Source organism: Pelophylax lessonae, assembly GCF_965119305.1.
Source record: "Pelophylax lessonae genome assembly, chromosome: 8".
Lineage (NCBI taxonomy): Eukaryota > Metazoa > Chordata > Amphibia > Anura > Ranidae > Pelophylax > Pelophylax lessonae.
In genome coordinates this window covers 188951580-188967685 of record NC_138775.1, presented here as the reverse complement: position 1 = coordinate 188967685, position 16106 = coordinate 188951580, and the positions used below count along the sequence as shown (strand labels likewise).

Genomic DNA, 16106 nt, shown 5'->3' with positions numbered 1-16106 from the left:
CCAGCAAATACAATCCTTAAGCAATCCCCTCCAGGTCCTCGGCCCAGCACCTGCCGTGGTCCAGACTGTAATTTCTAGTCTTGCTAGCTCACTCCGAAGGAGCAGCAGCACCAGGGGAATGAGAACCTTCCCTGGAGAGTAAGAACACTCTGGCAAGGCCACCCAAACATTTATCACCATCCTAGGTAGCTTCTGGACACCTCCTTCCAGGGATTGGCTGGGGCATGGTAAATATGTATACGGGTCATTTGACTCTTCCTGCCCTACATTCTGGAAGCTTCTTCCAGAAGCAGGTGAGGGAAACCCTGACCACACAAACACAGTCAATTACTGCTCCACTGATTACAGTGAGGCCAAGAACTAACATTAGTCTAGCAGCCTAACTAGAGAAGGGCACTACACCTATTTATGATCATAATAGGACAGATGTTTAACCAATAATGCTATGAGACATCTGCCTATAATAAAACTAGTATGTTACTAAGAGAAGCCACAAGTGTTCTCGTGATTTGTCTTAGAGAGTTATATAATCAGAAAAGAGAATGATCACCTATTAGCCACATGGGAATTTTCCAACATACTCTATTAAATCCCTTGTGCAATAATTATTGCTCTTAATGATCAGGAGCACTTAATCCTGCAACTCTACATGGGATAATTACCATAAGTGACTGACACAGAGGCATCGTCTGCTTATATTGAGCTGTGCCTAGCTAATGCTTGACATTTCTGAAAATCCCAATGTAAATGGCCTGCTTTTTTGGTGTCAGTTTTTGTCTTCTACTAAGGTAAGCCAAAGAAACAGATAACTACTACTAGTCATACAGGAGGTTAAAGTGATTGTTAAGGCTAATTTAAAAAAAAATTTAAATAACAAACATATTATACATACCTGCTCCGTGCAATGGTTTTTCACAGAGCAGCCTTGATCTTCTTCTTCTGGGGTCCCCCATTGGCACTCCTGGCTCTTATCCATGCTCAGTGCCCTCAAAGCAAGTCGCTTGCTAAGGTGGGCACTCATGTGTGCTCTCTCCCAAGCCCTGCTCTATGTGTCCACACATGACCCACCTGCTTCTCCCTTGTCACTGGCTGTGATTGACAGCAGCAGAAGCCAATGGCTTTCAGTGCTTCAGTGCTGTATCTGAGCCAATGAGGAGGGAGAGAGCCTCGGCCCTCATGCACATTGCTGGACTTAGATCTGGCTTAGGTATGTATTTGGGGGGGGGGGGGCTGCATGCAGAGGGTTTTTTTTTTTTTTTTTTTTTTTTTTTTTAACCTTACTGCATAGGATGCAGTAAGGTAAACAAACTTTCCACCTTTACAGCCACTTTAGGCATGGTCACTTGGATTTACTTCTCACACGTAATATTATCATACATGTAATTTGTCTAGTCTCCAAGATACAAATTAGGGACAGTGTTCAAATATTACCTTAGGGGCAGTTCTACTATTTTTGGAACAAAAGGAACTTTTCCTAAGTTAGAACTATGATACAAGGACTATGAGTCAGCAATATGAGGCTCTTTTTCCTCAGGCATGGTTGGCACTTGCTAATAGTTTACAGCCGGTGAGTTATTTTTGAATATTTGTAAATGGTATTAACATTTAACATTAATAACATTCACAAATATTTTTTTAAAAAGTTAAATTATCTCTACATATCTATAGATTCCTGTGTGTACTTACTGTACATATGCTATGCAACCTTCTCTGTTGCTATATATTGATTGTAAGAAGGTAAACAATTAGCATTTTATCTTAAGTGTGTACTTTTCTGATATGCCTTCCATATATATGCATGCACACACACAAACACACACAAACACACACACACACACACACACACACATATTTGTAAATGTCATTCAATTGTTTTATGTGAGCAAACGTGGGTTGGAAGATTGGATGGTAAGCACCAATATGGAAGCACTGGTACTAAAGGACATGGATGAACCAGGGGTTAGCTGTTCTATGGAGGGGTTGCAAGAGTTTTAGACAGAGTGGGCATCAAGTATATTTAAAGTCCAAACTTTTTTTTGTTTTTCATTTTGGATAGAGTAGGGGATTAAAGCTGCTGTCAGTTTTTTGCCATCTGTGTCTGATTATGGAAATTTCCCTTCACTTCCTGCCCTGTAGACGCAACAGGAAGTTAGAGGATATCTTTCCAATGTGAGGGATTTACCAAAACTATGTAATATGAGGAGGACCTACCTGAGCTATTCAATCAGTCTGTATTCAACAAAGGAGACCAACAAGCACTACATACTTGTTGGTAAATCTAAGAGAGATTGTACAATCAGCTTGTAGTTTGCAGGGTGAGCCTTAGAGAGAACAAATCTAACAATGAACAGTTCATTATTTTGGGCAATATTATGGTCAGAAGGGGAACCACGACCCTTCAGACACTTCAATACAGTTTCCCCATTCCTAGTTTCAGATTCTGTTTAATTCTTTGGTTCTGGAGGAGGGATGAGAACAATGATGCCCTGGGTCCCCATGGCATTGAGTGACAGGTGAATCACAGGGTGTATCTTGTATTTAACATGTTCAGTTTTGAAGAATGCAGTTATAGTGACATAGTATGGATGACAGAGTGATACCCCGCTTGTAATACAACATTTGTATTGTCATAGACCCATGGAATTTTAAAATTCCAAAACATGTATTGTTTTATTCTTTTTGTTAAGAAAAAATATAAATCGTTGAACGGAAAAACCTGACAGTTATTTTAACCCCTCGCCGTTCTATCCAAATCAAAAAAAAAAAAAAAGTTTGTTATAATTTAACAATTTTGCTGCCACAGTGGCCTTTTTTTGAGTGGCTTCACCAGCCTGTAAACTGACTTTTTGCAACTGACGGTTGGCTTTCTAGTGAAGGGCCCACTTCCACATACAGTAAAATGACACTCTCCTGCCTTGCCCCCCCCCCCTACTATGTATCCTGGGCTGTGCTGCCCCTCCTGGGGATAGCCATGGTGGGTGTCAGCAGGGAGAGCGGAGAATGATCAGCAAAACATTCATTCACTCATCATCCCTGCATGGAATGAAGCAGGAAAAGGTAAGCTTTTCAGCCCTCTATAAAAATTAATAATTTATAAAAAATTAACTAAAGTAAATTAAAACACACCCAAAAACATTTTTAATGCCCCTGGCCTTATGTAAACACACATACTGTAATCATGCATGGCAAATGTAATACTTACAATAGCAACTATAGTGTCACACATGTTAGGTATCGCCGCACAAGACTAAATGAGAGTAATAATTCTAGGGCCATCATTCATAGTTAATTCTAAGACCTCATCTTTTACATTTTACCAAAAATTGGGTACTATATTGTGTTTGTGTGCACTAAAATTAATGTTAGTGTATTTTTACTGGTGTTATGGGTTCCAATTCAACCATAACTAACCAAGATGTTCTGTAAGGTTTGTAACAAATTTGGTCTCATCACTCCCTTCAGTTTCAGTGTGTTGCACGCCAGTTAATGTTTGTTACATGCATTAGTGCCATTCATTTTCAGTGGCACCCCAACGTAGTACTGTACCTCTTCCACATATGCGTGGCAGTGCGCCATAAAACACAGCAATATATTATAGTGCATCATGGTGTGCTGCATTGTAAAAAATAGATTTTTTTTTAATTCAAGCATGTCTATAGCAAAAAAATGAATTTTCTTTTTTTTTTCTTTTTGGCTTTAAACCCTGTCCATTTTGTTTTGTTTCTCTGTTTCCAATGGCACAGAGAAACAAAACAACAGAAAGCATCTTCATTAGAAGATTCCCTTTCCTACAATTTTGGGGATGACTATTTAACCAGTTCCAGACTGCTCCATAGCAGATATACTGCTACAGGGAGGTTCTCCTGTGCAGAATCAGGTATTTATATGTGGTTCTGCACTTCCACCTAAGGGCTGCGCGCACTGCCAGCGGGCTGCTTCTGCTGTGATTATTCACAGCAGAAGCCGAAACCGTGGGTGCTGGGCACTGGATGGCAGCCAACACCTGCCAATCGTCAGGCAGAATGAAACTCTGCCTATGTAAACAAGGCAGAGCTTCATTCTGACGGGGGGGGGGGGGGGGGAGTGATATATTTTTGTATCCTTGCAAAGCAGGAAATACAATCCATCACTTCCCTTAGTAAAAGCCACTAACACAGTACACAGAAGCACTGGCTAGACACACAGGTAACCGTTTTATCGCCCTAGATGTTTAGCACTGGCTAGACACACAGGTAACCTTTTTATTGCCCTAGATGTTTAACCCTTCCCAGCCAGTGTCATTAGTACAGTGACAGTGCATATTTTTAGCACTGATCACAATATTATATATAGAGGATGCCGCCGACACGCTGCTTCTGCTGTGATTAGTCCATCTGCAGATGCCAGCTAATGGATGTCCACCAGCACCCACTAATCCTCAGGAAGAGAGGCTGGACGGAGCTCTGCCTTGGTAAATAAATTCATTTTTTTTTATTTATTTTTTTTAAGTTTTTTTATTGGATAAGTTTTATAGCAGAAAGTAAAAAAATATATATATTTTTTCAAAATTGTATTTTTTTTTTTTTTGATTATTGCGCAAAAAATAAAAAGCGCAGTGGTGATCAAATACCACCAAAAGAGGAACGAAAAAGGGACATAAATTTCATTTGGGTACAGCGTTGCATGGCTATGCAACTGTCAGTTAAATTAATGCAGTGCCATATCACAAAAAAATGGCATGGTCATGAAGGGGGGTAAATCTTTCAGAGGTCAAGTGGTAATAAGAGATTTTCCATAATTTTTTTTGTTGTAAGTTATGTGGTATTTAGGTAGTTGGACGTATGACTGTAAGATATATGAATACACCTCAGTTGTATGCTAAGGCTGGCCATAGATAGATCTTTTTTTTTTGTTTAGCCAGAGAGTGGATAGAAGGATCTTTCCACCGAGACATTCGGAGGCTCTCCACTGTCAGAATACACTGATCAGCGGCTGCAGCAAGCTCGTTTGACTAATGTCAATCTTTAGATCAATGTCAAGCATCCATTTCGAGTGGAAGCGGCCACACATGGATCAAAATTTAGCTGGTCTATGTCAAAGCAGCTGAATTTTGATCCAAGGGCAGCATAACTAGATCTTTATTGTGACAAACTTCCTAACCAGTTGAGCCTGTAATAAGACTGTTCGGGTTGTAAAGCATTGTCTGACTGTACACAATGGAAACAACTATAAATAGCTTTCTTCAAAGAAAACCTATTTAGTTAAGTGCCACTAGATAGGGGATGTAAACAACTGATTATTTTAATTGATGTAACATCAAAGGGATCATCAGACTAACCTATCAGAAATTCACCCAGTGTAAATGACTGCCAGTAAACTGTATAAGAAGGGAAGATCTTTTGAGTTATGCAGTAGAAGGGATAAAGCATATGGGTACATTGATCTATGCACCTGTATTGAGGACACATAGGTGCACACATAAATTGGACCAATATATTGGATGTGTGGAGTATCTGTATCCTTGCTAAAATCACGAGAGGAAGAGCCTAGGAATCTGAAGGGACTCGTAGGGTTATTACTATTATATTATATTGTGCATACCCTTTTGGGCTGGTCATCTGTTTCTGGGGTCTGATAAAATACAATCTCTGAAAAAGAATGAAGGTTACCTAAAACTTGCTTTAAGAACTTGAGTTCTGTAGAGGTGGGCTTGGGGGTCCACCAAACTCATCTTTATCCAAACTACTTTGTGCTATTTTCTAATCCAATCCGCTGCAGGCTGGGTCCTTCCCTGCCCTGCAGCACAGGAAAACAAAGGGGCAGGATGTTGGCTATATCTTTGCCCCATTTGGACTCATGCCCTATTTAGTCAATGTCATTGGCTACTTATGTGTCCATATAAAAGGTCATTGATGTCAACAGCATCCTGCCCTTTAGTTTTTGTGTGCTCTAGGGTGGCAAATTACCTGACCCACATCTGATTGAGTTTGAAAATACTGAAAATTGGAAGTTCAGATAGAGATGATCTCAGAGGACACCCAAGCCCATTTCTAGCGTTCTTCACACTTTTTCCCACTTAATATATACATACTGTATTATGACAAGATTTCCATAGTAGTGACAACTATCACTAGGACATACAACGAGAATTAATTTTAAATATCATTAATTTATTTATTTATGCAAAGCAGATTCGACTTAACACATTTCTGTGCTATTATTGTAAATATCTAATTCTGTCATCATAAAGACAGTGCATTGTTCCAGTAAAGTTACCTCCATGCTTCAGTGATATGTATTTATGATCACAGACACTGTGCAGACCTCTTGGCAGCAAGCATCTCTGTTTGTGTGTTCTGATCCCCTCAAGCCACATGTGAACACACGCTGATTAGATTTGCTTTTCACTAACTACCAGGTGTCAGACATCTCCATGTAATCTCACTCCCACACATGAGATGATAATAAACCAGCTTTTTCATCTCTTTTTTATAACAATTTCTTAAAGTGGAAAGAAATCCATTATCTCCCATACATCCAATCCAAAGACAGTTGAGGTTATTTTAACGAGACGTCAACAACTTGCAAACCATTTTACCATCAAGGTACATATCCTAGTACAGACAGCTACTGTGCATGTTTTCCAACCAGCTAGAGCTACTTTTAAGGGAAACGTTTTAGGGAAATTATGGGGAATTTTGAGCTATTGTTGTAAAGTTGTTTTCATGTACATGAGATTGTATATGTCTTATGTAGATCTCTACATTTACACTCTAATGACTATATGTATATATGGCACAGAGAGTATTCAGCATACCTGCAGAAAAAAATGCTTTCATAAAAGTATAAAAAACTGCACACCACCAGTCATAGGCAGTTGCACACACACACGCTGCCTATGATTAGCGGTGTGCAGTGAATGCTTCCTGGTGGAATTGCTCAGGTGAGTTGGGCCTACGATCCGAACACTCCTGAGCCCATCCTTAGTGGACAGGACCATCATCAAGTCTGTAAATCTACCCTGTAGAGAGGCATGCATCAATCAGCCATACAATTATGACCACTAACAGACTATCTTGTTATAATGGCATCCAAATTGGATGGCATTTATTACCCAGCAAGGGAACATGTTGTCCCTGAGGTTGATGGCCAGTCCTCTATACTCATACTCTTAGACCTTTCTGCAGCCTTCGACACAGTTGACCACCCACTTCTCCTCAATAAACTCCACTCCCTTGACCTCCGTGACTCTGCTCGTTCCTGGTTTTCCTCCTACCTATCTCAGCGCACTTTCAGCATCACATACAACAACATCTCCTCTGCTCCCCTTCCTCTTTCTGTTGGGGTACCCCAAGGCTCTATCCTAGGGCCCCTCCTATTTTTTCTCTACATATCACTTCCCTGGGCCGGTTCATAACCTCCTACGGTATCTGTTACCACCTTTATGCTGACGACACCCAGATCTATCTTCCAACTCCTCAACTCACCATCTCAATCTGCTCACGCATCACAAACTTACTGAGTGACATATCAGTATGGATGTCACACCACTTCCTCAAACTCAACCTTTCTAAGACTAAGCTTGTAATATTTCCTCCTCCCCGATTCCCTTCACACGACTTTACCATTGAGATTAATGGCACAACCATTAATCCTTCCACACTCGCCAGGGTGCTGGGTGTAATCTTAGACTTTAACCTCTCCTTCAGCCCCCACATCCAATCACTGGCTAAATCTTGCCACTTTAATCACCGTAACATTTCCATAAATCGCCCCTTCCTAACTAACGACAACCACAAAACAACTTATTCATTCCTTGGTTATTTCCCGCCTTGACTACTGCATCTCCCTCCTCACTGGCCTACCTTTACACAGGTTATCCCCCCTTCAGTCTATCATGCATGCTGCTGCCAGATTAATACACTTTACTAACCGATCCGTGACTGCTTCCCCTCTCTGCCAATCTCTTCACTGGCTTTAACTATCCCATTCTATAAAATGCAAAAAATACTAACTACAACATACAAGGCCATACACAACATCACCCTCAGCTACATCACCAACCTAATCTGCAGATATCACCCAAATCGTCCTCTGTTCCTCCCAGGACCTCCTGCTCTCTAGTTCCCTTGTTACCTCTTCCCACGCTCGCTTCCAGGACTTCTCCAGAGCCTCTCCCATCCTCTGAAACTCACTGCCGCAGTATCTCCGGTCAGCTCCTACCCTGTCTGCCTTTAGGCGATCCTTGAAAACACACTAAATTCAGGGAAGCCTACCCCACATCCACCTAAGATCTGTACTTGAGTCCCCTCCATCAGATCATCCCCCTCAGCCACTACCTTTTGTACCATTTTGTACCATCCATGAGCAGGGCCCTCCTATTCCTTTTGTATTGAACTGTATTGTAAATTGTGCTGTCCCCCTTTTTATTGTAAAGCGCTGCGTAAACTGTTGGCGCTATATAAATCCTGTATAATAATAATAATGTGTAGAAAGCTGAAAAAAAAAATGAGCATGTGTAAGGATTTTAATTACTTTGACAAGGGCCAAATTGTAATGGATAGACGACTGTGTCAGACCATCTCAAAAACTGCAGCTCTTGTGAAGTGTTGCCAGTCTGCAGTGATCAGGACCTACCAACAGTGGTACATGAAATAAAACTGATGAACTGGCCCCAGGTCATGGGCAGCTAAAGCTTACTGATGCACGTGGGGAGCAAAGGCTGGTCTGTGTAGTCTGATCCAATAGAAGAACTACTCTAGCTCAAATTGCTGAAAAAGTTATTGCTGGTTCCCATAGAAAGGTGTCAGAAAACACAGTGCATCCCCGTTAGTTACGTATGGGGCTGTGTTACTGCAGACCAGTCAGGATGCCCATGCTGACCCATGTCCACAGCCAAAAACACCTAAAATGGGCATGTGAGCATCAGAACTGGACCACAGAGCAATGGAAGAAGGTAGCCTGGTTTGATGAATTCAAGAATGGTTTGAGAAACACAACAATGAGTTTGAGGTATTGACATGGCCTCCAAATTCCCCAGACCCTGATCCAATTGAGCATCTGTGGGATGTGCTGGAAAGACAAACCTGATCCATGGAGGCCTCACCTCAAAGGTTATGCCTCTACGAGTTATAATGAGTGCTCAATATATCTGTCAAGAGATATACCCTGACCATCCAGCATTTACATCACTTGCCTTTGCGTGGGGTACCCTATTGACATCTATATCAGACCTGCATCTAGGATAAATGTCTGGTTTAGATGAAGGAAATTCCTTATGGCTTTGTTTCAAATAGTACGCAATTGGGAGCTGGTATTTACCAGCAATTTAAACATAATTTTTCTACCTATTAAATGTCACTTTTGCTATAGTAGGTTATATACATCGTACAAATGTACCACTTCACAGGCAGGTTTTGTGCATTCCCCAGGCATGTTATTCAAAGAAATGTTTCATTTTTATTGTTGCCCTTTAAGCTTTCTTAAAAATGCTGTTCCCAATCAAACTGAATTAAAAAAAAAAAAGTGTTTCCTTTAGTACATGTCCCAGTCTCCATGCCATTTTTTGGTCAATCCCTTGCCTATTAGCTTATAAATTATGCATTACGGTTTTTTTAACATTTAGCTTCCCTTGACTTCAGGGGAGTGAAATTTTGGCACCCGAACGTCAGTAACATTCGCAGAACTCTCCTTAAACCGAACCCTGGTACTTTCAGCTCATCCCTAGTGAGGAATAACAACCAGGTTCCGAACATTTTGCATTAGTCCACTTTTGAGTTTTCAATACAAATTAGGACCCCGGTATGACAGTATTTTTTATACTACACACTACATACTACAGATATATGGACATTGTATCACATTAGTACAAATACAGAGTCACATATTAACACCAATGTACAACTAAGTAACAAAATCTAATACAGATGTTATACATTTTAGGGTGGTATTAAACGCAAAACCAAAATTGTCATATATTGCAGTTTTCCAATTCTTAAATGTTGTGGCGGCATTAGTTTTCTTTTTCAAGTGTTTTTTGTTGTTTTCACCTGGTGATCTGGCCAGCAACCAACCTCCTGTATTGGGGTGCCCTTACTCTGGATGAAGGAGCAACAGAGACACCTTTTGGACAGCAGAATTTTTAATATGGGGGAGGGTAGTGTTAGACTGACAATACACGGTTCGAATCTCAGGTGGTTCAGCAGGAACTGGCTGAGATTCGAACTGTTAATGGGCAGGCTTAATGTACCAAGTTGATTGATCAACCAACTTGGGTAAAACCAGCCTGCCGGATTCTCTTGCGATTATCGATAGCGGCTATAGCAGTCTCACTTACTCTGGATAAAGAAGAAACAGAGACAACTTTGGACAGCAGCATTGTTAATCGGGGGGAAGGTAGAGTTAGGCCAGCCATACATAGTTTGAATCTCAGATGGTTCAGTAGCAACTGACCGAGATTCGAACCGTTAATGGGTTGGCTGAATGTACCAAGTTGATTGATCGATTAACCTGGGTACAACCTGCCTGCCAAGTAATTCTCTTTCTCTCTGGCTATCACCGCTAGCGATAATCACTGCCTTCTCCCGGCAGGGAGGGCTTCCCCCGACCAACCCCCACCGGCAGACAATTGTTTGGCAGGGGGATTCCTTTTCTGTATTGATGGGGGGAATAGTGAGAATTTCTTTCCATTTGCACCCTGTATTGCCCACCTTAGATTCACTAGCAGATTTAGATACACTAAACAAATTGAAGCCAAACTCCATATATTACTTTATAAGCAGTAAAAGCAACAGTTTTGGATCTTTTGTTTTGAAGCTTTTATATAAATGACTAAAATCTGATCATTGTAATCACCCCTGTCAGCGCTAAATGGCTTGTCTCAACCCTCTGTCTGACTGTTACATCTGCAGGGCAGCTCGTTCTGTTGAAAGATAAGGCTTACTGGCAGGATCCCCAAGTGAAAAAAAAGAAAAAGAAAAGAAAGCCTAAAAAAGAAAACGACTGCAGGCGTCACATCTAAGAATTGGTAAGCTGTGATATAATAAATGTTTGATTTTGGGTTTAATACCATTGTTACTTTTTTGTTTTCTATACTAACATTCACATGGATCATAAAGCAACGTAAGAGAGGAGAATTTAGCACGTCTTCCCAGCACTTATATTCAAAATATCGAACCTCTTAAAATGAGCACTGCCATGTTCAAGCCCGTAAATTGTGACTGTTAAGAGAAAATGCGCTAAGCATAGGAAAGGAAGAGTCTGCTTGCTATAAGGAACAAGGACAGTTCACCTTTATGATAAATTTATGCATGGAGAATTATAAAATGTAATTATTTCATCTCCCTGATCCCTTTTCCTAGAATTTGAGGGAGAATTGGTATTATACACGATGCATTGATCTGTACCTGATTCCTGTCTGTCTGGCAATTCTCCTTTGGGGTTTAAGCATTTCTTCTCTGCTTCAGGTGGACAACTTCTTTGCCTTTCTCCTGAAAGTAGGGCCTGTTACACAGTAGCGGAGATCGGTTTCTGCATTATGCTCAGGTAACACTCAGGCTGGTAGCTAAGCATTTATGATGAAAGCTTCCTCTATAAAAGCAGTATTGTACAGGTACAGCATGTAAACAAAGGCTGAGTATGGAGATCCCTCAGTGCATGACTCTGCTGTTGACAGAGATGGCAGATAAATGTTTCCTTGTGCAGTCACTGTGTGTTTACTAGCTAATCCTATAGAAAAACCGGTCTCTACGTTGTCATGCACAGTTACTGGCTACAGTGTTGTGTGCTTTTAGGAAAGTTTCTACTTAAATACTAAATAAGTTCCCTTTAATCCTTGCTGTCAAGGGCCAAACAAAAGCTAGGTTGCCATATGGATTCCTGTGCTTTTAACATGTCATTTCTCTTGGGATATTGCCTACTTTGTATTTATTATTATTTTACAGGATTTATATTTTTTACATGATCCTATTTAACATAGCATTACTTAAAGCGGAGTTCCACCCAAAAGTGGAACTTCTTCTGATTTGCTTACTTCTCACCTCCAGTGACAAATTTGGTACTTTTCAGGGAAGAGGAGGGAACAGGTACCCTTCAAAAACAGGTTCTCTTCCCCACTTCCGCAAGACAGCGCCGTCCCTCGGAAGTTCAGCACCCCCCTCAATCTTTCTCCACCGCCTGGCCAATTAGAAAGTTCTCCTGATGAAGTCGTTCTGACGAACTGCGAAGAGCATCATCGCGTCATTTATGGCCTCACACTTCCCGTCAGTGGAACGCATTGCGTTCCGGGTGCCGCGTGTTTGATCTGCATTGAAGGCCTGTATACTTTGCTTGTTTGTAAGTGCAATATATATTTTTTATACTAATAAAACTGGTTTATATGGAATCACGCTATGAGATGCCTTTCTTTCCAAAAGTCTGGGATGGGAGTCCCCAGTAATTTAGTGAACTGAAGAGGAAAAAGATATATCGTGGTCTGGCTGGTGATCTAATTTTCTATTCCTGTGACCCGATGCATAAAGGTGGTGGAGGAGATATCCCACTGTTTGGCGGACCCTGTGGCCCCCGTAGAGGTTCCATTTTATGGTGAGCGTGGACCTAAAAGGGGGGAGCAAAAGTGGATCCACTTGCAAGGATTAACACCAAGAGATTGTGTTTATTTGCACTTATTTTTGCACCTGTCACTTTATATGGATTTGTGATTTTTTTTTTAACTCTTAGCATTAATTGATATTTGATGTATTAGTGTTTTTGCACTTAGAGCACTTTATATAATTTTCATCATGTCACATATTTTTGATTAATACATACATTTTGTGTCATTTTATTTTATTTTTTTGCACTTTATATGATTATAATGCAGTGAAATCTGGTTATTGGATCATTATTATTATTATATAGGATTTATATAGCACCAACAGTTTTTGCAGCGCTTTACAATGTGAGGGAAGACAATACAGTTAAAATACAAAACAGGAGGAACTAGAGGGCCCTGCTCGTTAGAGCTTATTGGATTATATATTCGATTTGTATGTTTATAGAAGGTTTTGGTTTATCTTTTTGTGCTTCCACAGTACATTGAGCACCGTACACATTACACTTATACATATTTTTGATTTTTTATATTTTTTCAAACCAATTCCAGCATTTCTCACACTTCTAAGCAGCGCCACCTACTCCTCTGTTTAAATCCAATTGGAAAGTGCAGCGCGCAGTAGGGAATCGGCTGTGAAGCCAAAAGGAGCAAAAAGCTGTGGAATGGCCATAACCAAAAATGCTAAGTGATTTCTTAGTAAAATAAAGCATGGAAGAATGGGGGAGTTTGCTTTGAATATTAAAAATTAGTCAAATAGCATTTTTAGTTTGTGGTGCTCGGATGTAGTGTAGTTCCGCTTTAATAATCCTTACATGCTCTCCCTGTGATGTAAAGTCTAACAGAATTAACCCTTTTTGCACTGTTGTCACAGTTCTTCATTATCAGCTGTAAGCTAGATTTGAACACTGTCTGTCATAACAAGGAGTTGAAAATTTAGAAACCGCCCTCTTTCACCGTATGTTAATAAGGCATAGCTCATTTTGTGTGGGGACAAAACAATGCAAGACTATCCAGAAATTATTAGAACCTGCCAAAACACCTCCTCCTTAAACACTAACAGCTAAATCACGGTTTTATTGCCTCCAACTGCCCACCGGAATTCTAACATTACAGCCTGATAGGGCTGTACAAATGACACGGCTGCAACAATTTTAACTCAGGTTGCAAAGTTTGACGGGTGGCACCACCTATTAAATGCTCCCATTGAGATCAACAGAGTGGCACCACAACCGTAAACCAAACGCATGGCTTGCAGTTGTGGCGCAGTCCCACAATTTAAAATTGAGGTTCAGCAATGAGAATAAAACAATCAATGAAAGTCAGGATGAGGCAGTAGCACCTCCTGAATGCCTGCCAGACATTACTGCCACTGTGAAAGAACCCACAAAGGTAAGAAATATATATTTAAGGTAAATGAATACCTAAAAATATATATATTTTATAAAAGGTGTCAATTTTAAAATAACTGAAAATCACAACATGTTAAAGAGATTTTAGCGATTGGGTGTTAAGTTATGTAGCGCTATCCTCGAAGGAGCCGTTGATATTTTTGCCCAGGTCTTCCTCACTTTTGCTCCGCAGCCAGGCACAAGTAACAATTATACAGCCAGTTGCACACAAACACTTCCGCTCATTGTCTCCAATGATTAACTATTCACACCAAGGACTCTAACTTCCTTTTCTAGTGAAACCTGGCTAAAGTCCTTGCAGAAGGCAGATACAGACTTCTTCACAGCCGCAGCAAACTGATTGCAGAACTGAGCAATGTCCCTTAGTAAAGTAGTGGATACTCCTGTAAAAAGCTCTAAGAACACTAGCCAATGTTCTCTTTGTGTGGACTCACAGCTGACTTAGAGCACAAGAGGGGGTTATCTGTCTAAGGATCCTTAGGGTGTCTGTACTCACAAGGCTCCTGGCAGCCTTATCTCTACACAATACCAGACCAGTTGCACTAAAGACTCTCTCACCTGAGGCCACATGTCAGAAATTAAGGTCCTCAGGTCACCCACCTGAGCCCACATGGCACCAATTCAGGCCCTAAGCTTGCCTGCCTGAGGCCACATGGCAGCAAGTGGCAGGGCCTCTGCCCCAGCCTGGTGCAATCCACTGCTAGGAATGACCTAGAGCCCATGTGCTCCTCAAATATAAAAACAGGCACCCTGCTTGCCTAGGGGCACCTCCCCTTGTACCTGGCCAGGGCTGCAAGAATATGTATGTGCCCATCTGCATGGTTTCCACCTACTATCCAGCAATTCCCATAGTTGTTAGTACAGTGTGAAACTTCAAGACAGCATGAACAGTACCAGAGCATACTGAGCAGACTACACTAGTGGATCATAGCTCTCTGTTAAGCAGACAGCAATTACATTTACCTAGCTAATTCTCTGTTAAGCAGAGCAACCAAAAACTATATTACACTAATCCTAGCACCTACCTAGGAGGGTGCTACACTTATTAATGGTAAATTCAACAGAAGACATTCTCTTTCCCTTCTCCCACAGCCAGCAATAAAATGAGCCCAGGGAGGCCCACACGACAGTACCTCCTGGTCTCCTGGCCCACACGACAGTACCTCTGGTGCTATTAATAGTAGGTGTATTAATGGTACTGCCCACTGATGATCTAAAGCTGGCCACAGATGGATTCAAATTAGGCCAGTTCAGCAGGGACTGGCCGAATTTCAATTTATGTGTGGCCATCCCTGTTTGTCGTTAGATCAACTTCTGTCCAATGACAATGTTGGAAAACTTTTGTCGATTAGTGCAGTCTAACAGCAGGGAGTCCTGCTGTCAGAATACAATGTCTCAGCATTGCAATCCCTCCATCCACCTCCAGAGGGCTGAACAAGGCAACATCACTAAAAAGCATCACTTACATGTAATCACTAATATTAAAAGATCAGCGTCTTTGAAAAGTGTACTAAATGTCCCTTTGTACCTTATTTCACTTAAAAAGTCCACCTGTCACATGACAATTCTTAATCGGCTGTCTCCACTGTTTACAGCTCCTGGGCATGTCTCTTCGGGAGCTAATACGTAATTTCTGCAAGTGACATAGTACCCAGCGGCACATCACTTCCAGCAAATAGGACACTGGGAAAAACAGTAATTACGAGAAATGACGCCACATGCCTGCTGTTCAGATGCGCCATTTATATAGCATTCGAAACGCATTTGTCTTCTGTCCTAGACGGTCTATTTCTGCTGTTCATAGCACAAGTTATTTATTTGTACGATTTCCACTCTCATCTGAGGGCATAGTGAGTTATTTGACATAGTGAGTTATGAAGACAGGAGGAGATCATGTTCTGTCTGCCAAAAGTTAGGAGGGTTGGGGACGGTGCTGGGGGGGACAGGGAAGGGCAGGGGTGGGTTTAATGAATACTAATCATGACTGTCTAAGAAAGACCAACAACGGTTTCAGGAAGCGAAAGACAGCTTGCAAATTGAAATGAAAAGAGAAACCGTTGTTGTTAAAGAACAAGAATGAGCTGATTGTCTAGCTTAGATAAGACTTTCTAAGCGAGACAATCAGC

The 16106-nt window shown here is 41.0% G+C and overlaps 1 protein-coding gene across 2 annotated transcripts in view; it reads right to left on the bottom strand.

Annotated features, from left to right (window-relative positions):
• Positions 1-11625, bottom strand: part of LOC309561204 (uncharacterized protein) — a 160979-nt gene extending 149354 nt beyond the window's left edge. For both annotated transcript variants that reach the window (XM_082264969.1, XM_082264970.1), the window contains exon 1: positions 11385-11625. In XM_082264969.1, coding sequence (XP_082121095.1) covers positions 11385-11428 — 44 coding nt within the window. In that variant the 5' untranslated portion in view covers positions 11429-11625. The remainder of the gene's footprint in view (positions 1-11384) is intronic.
• Positions 11626-16106: the final 4481 nt, after the last annotated feature.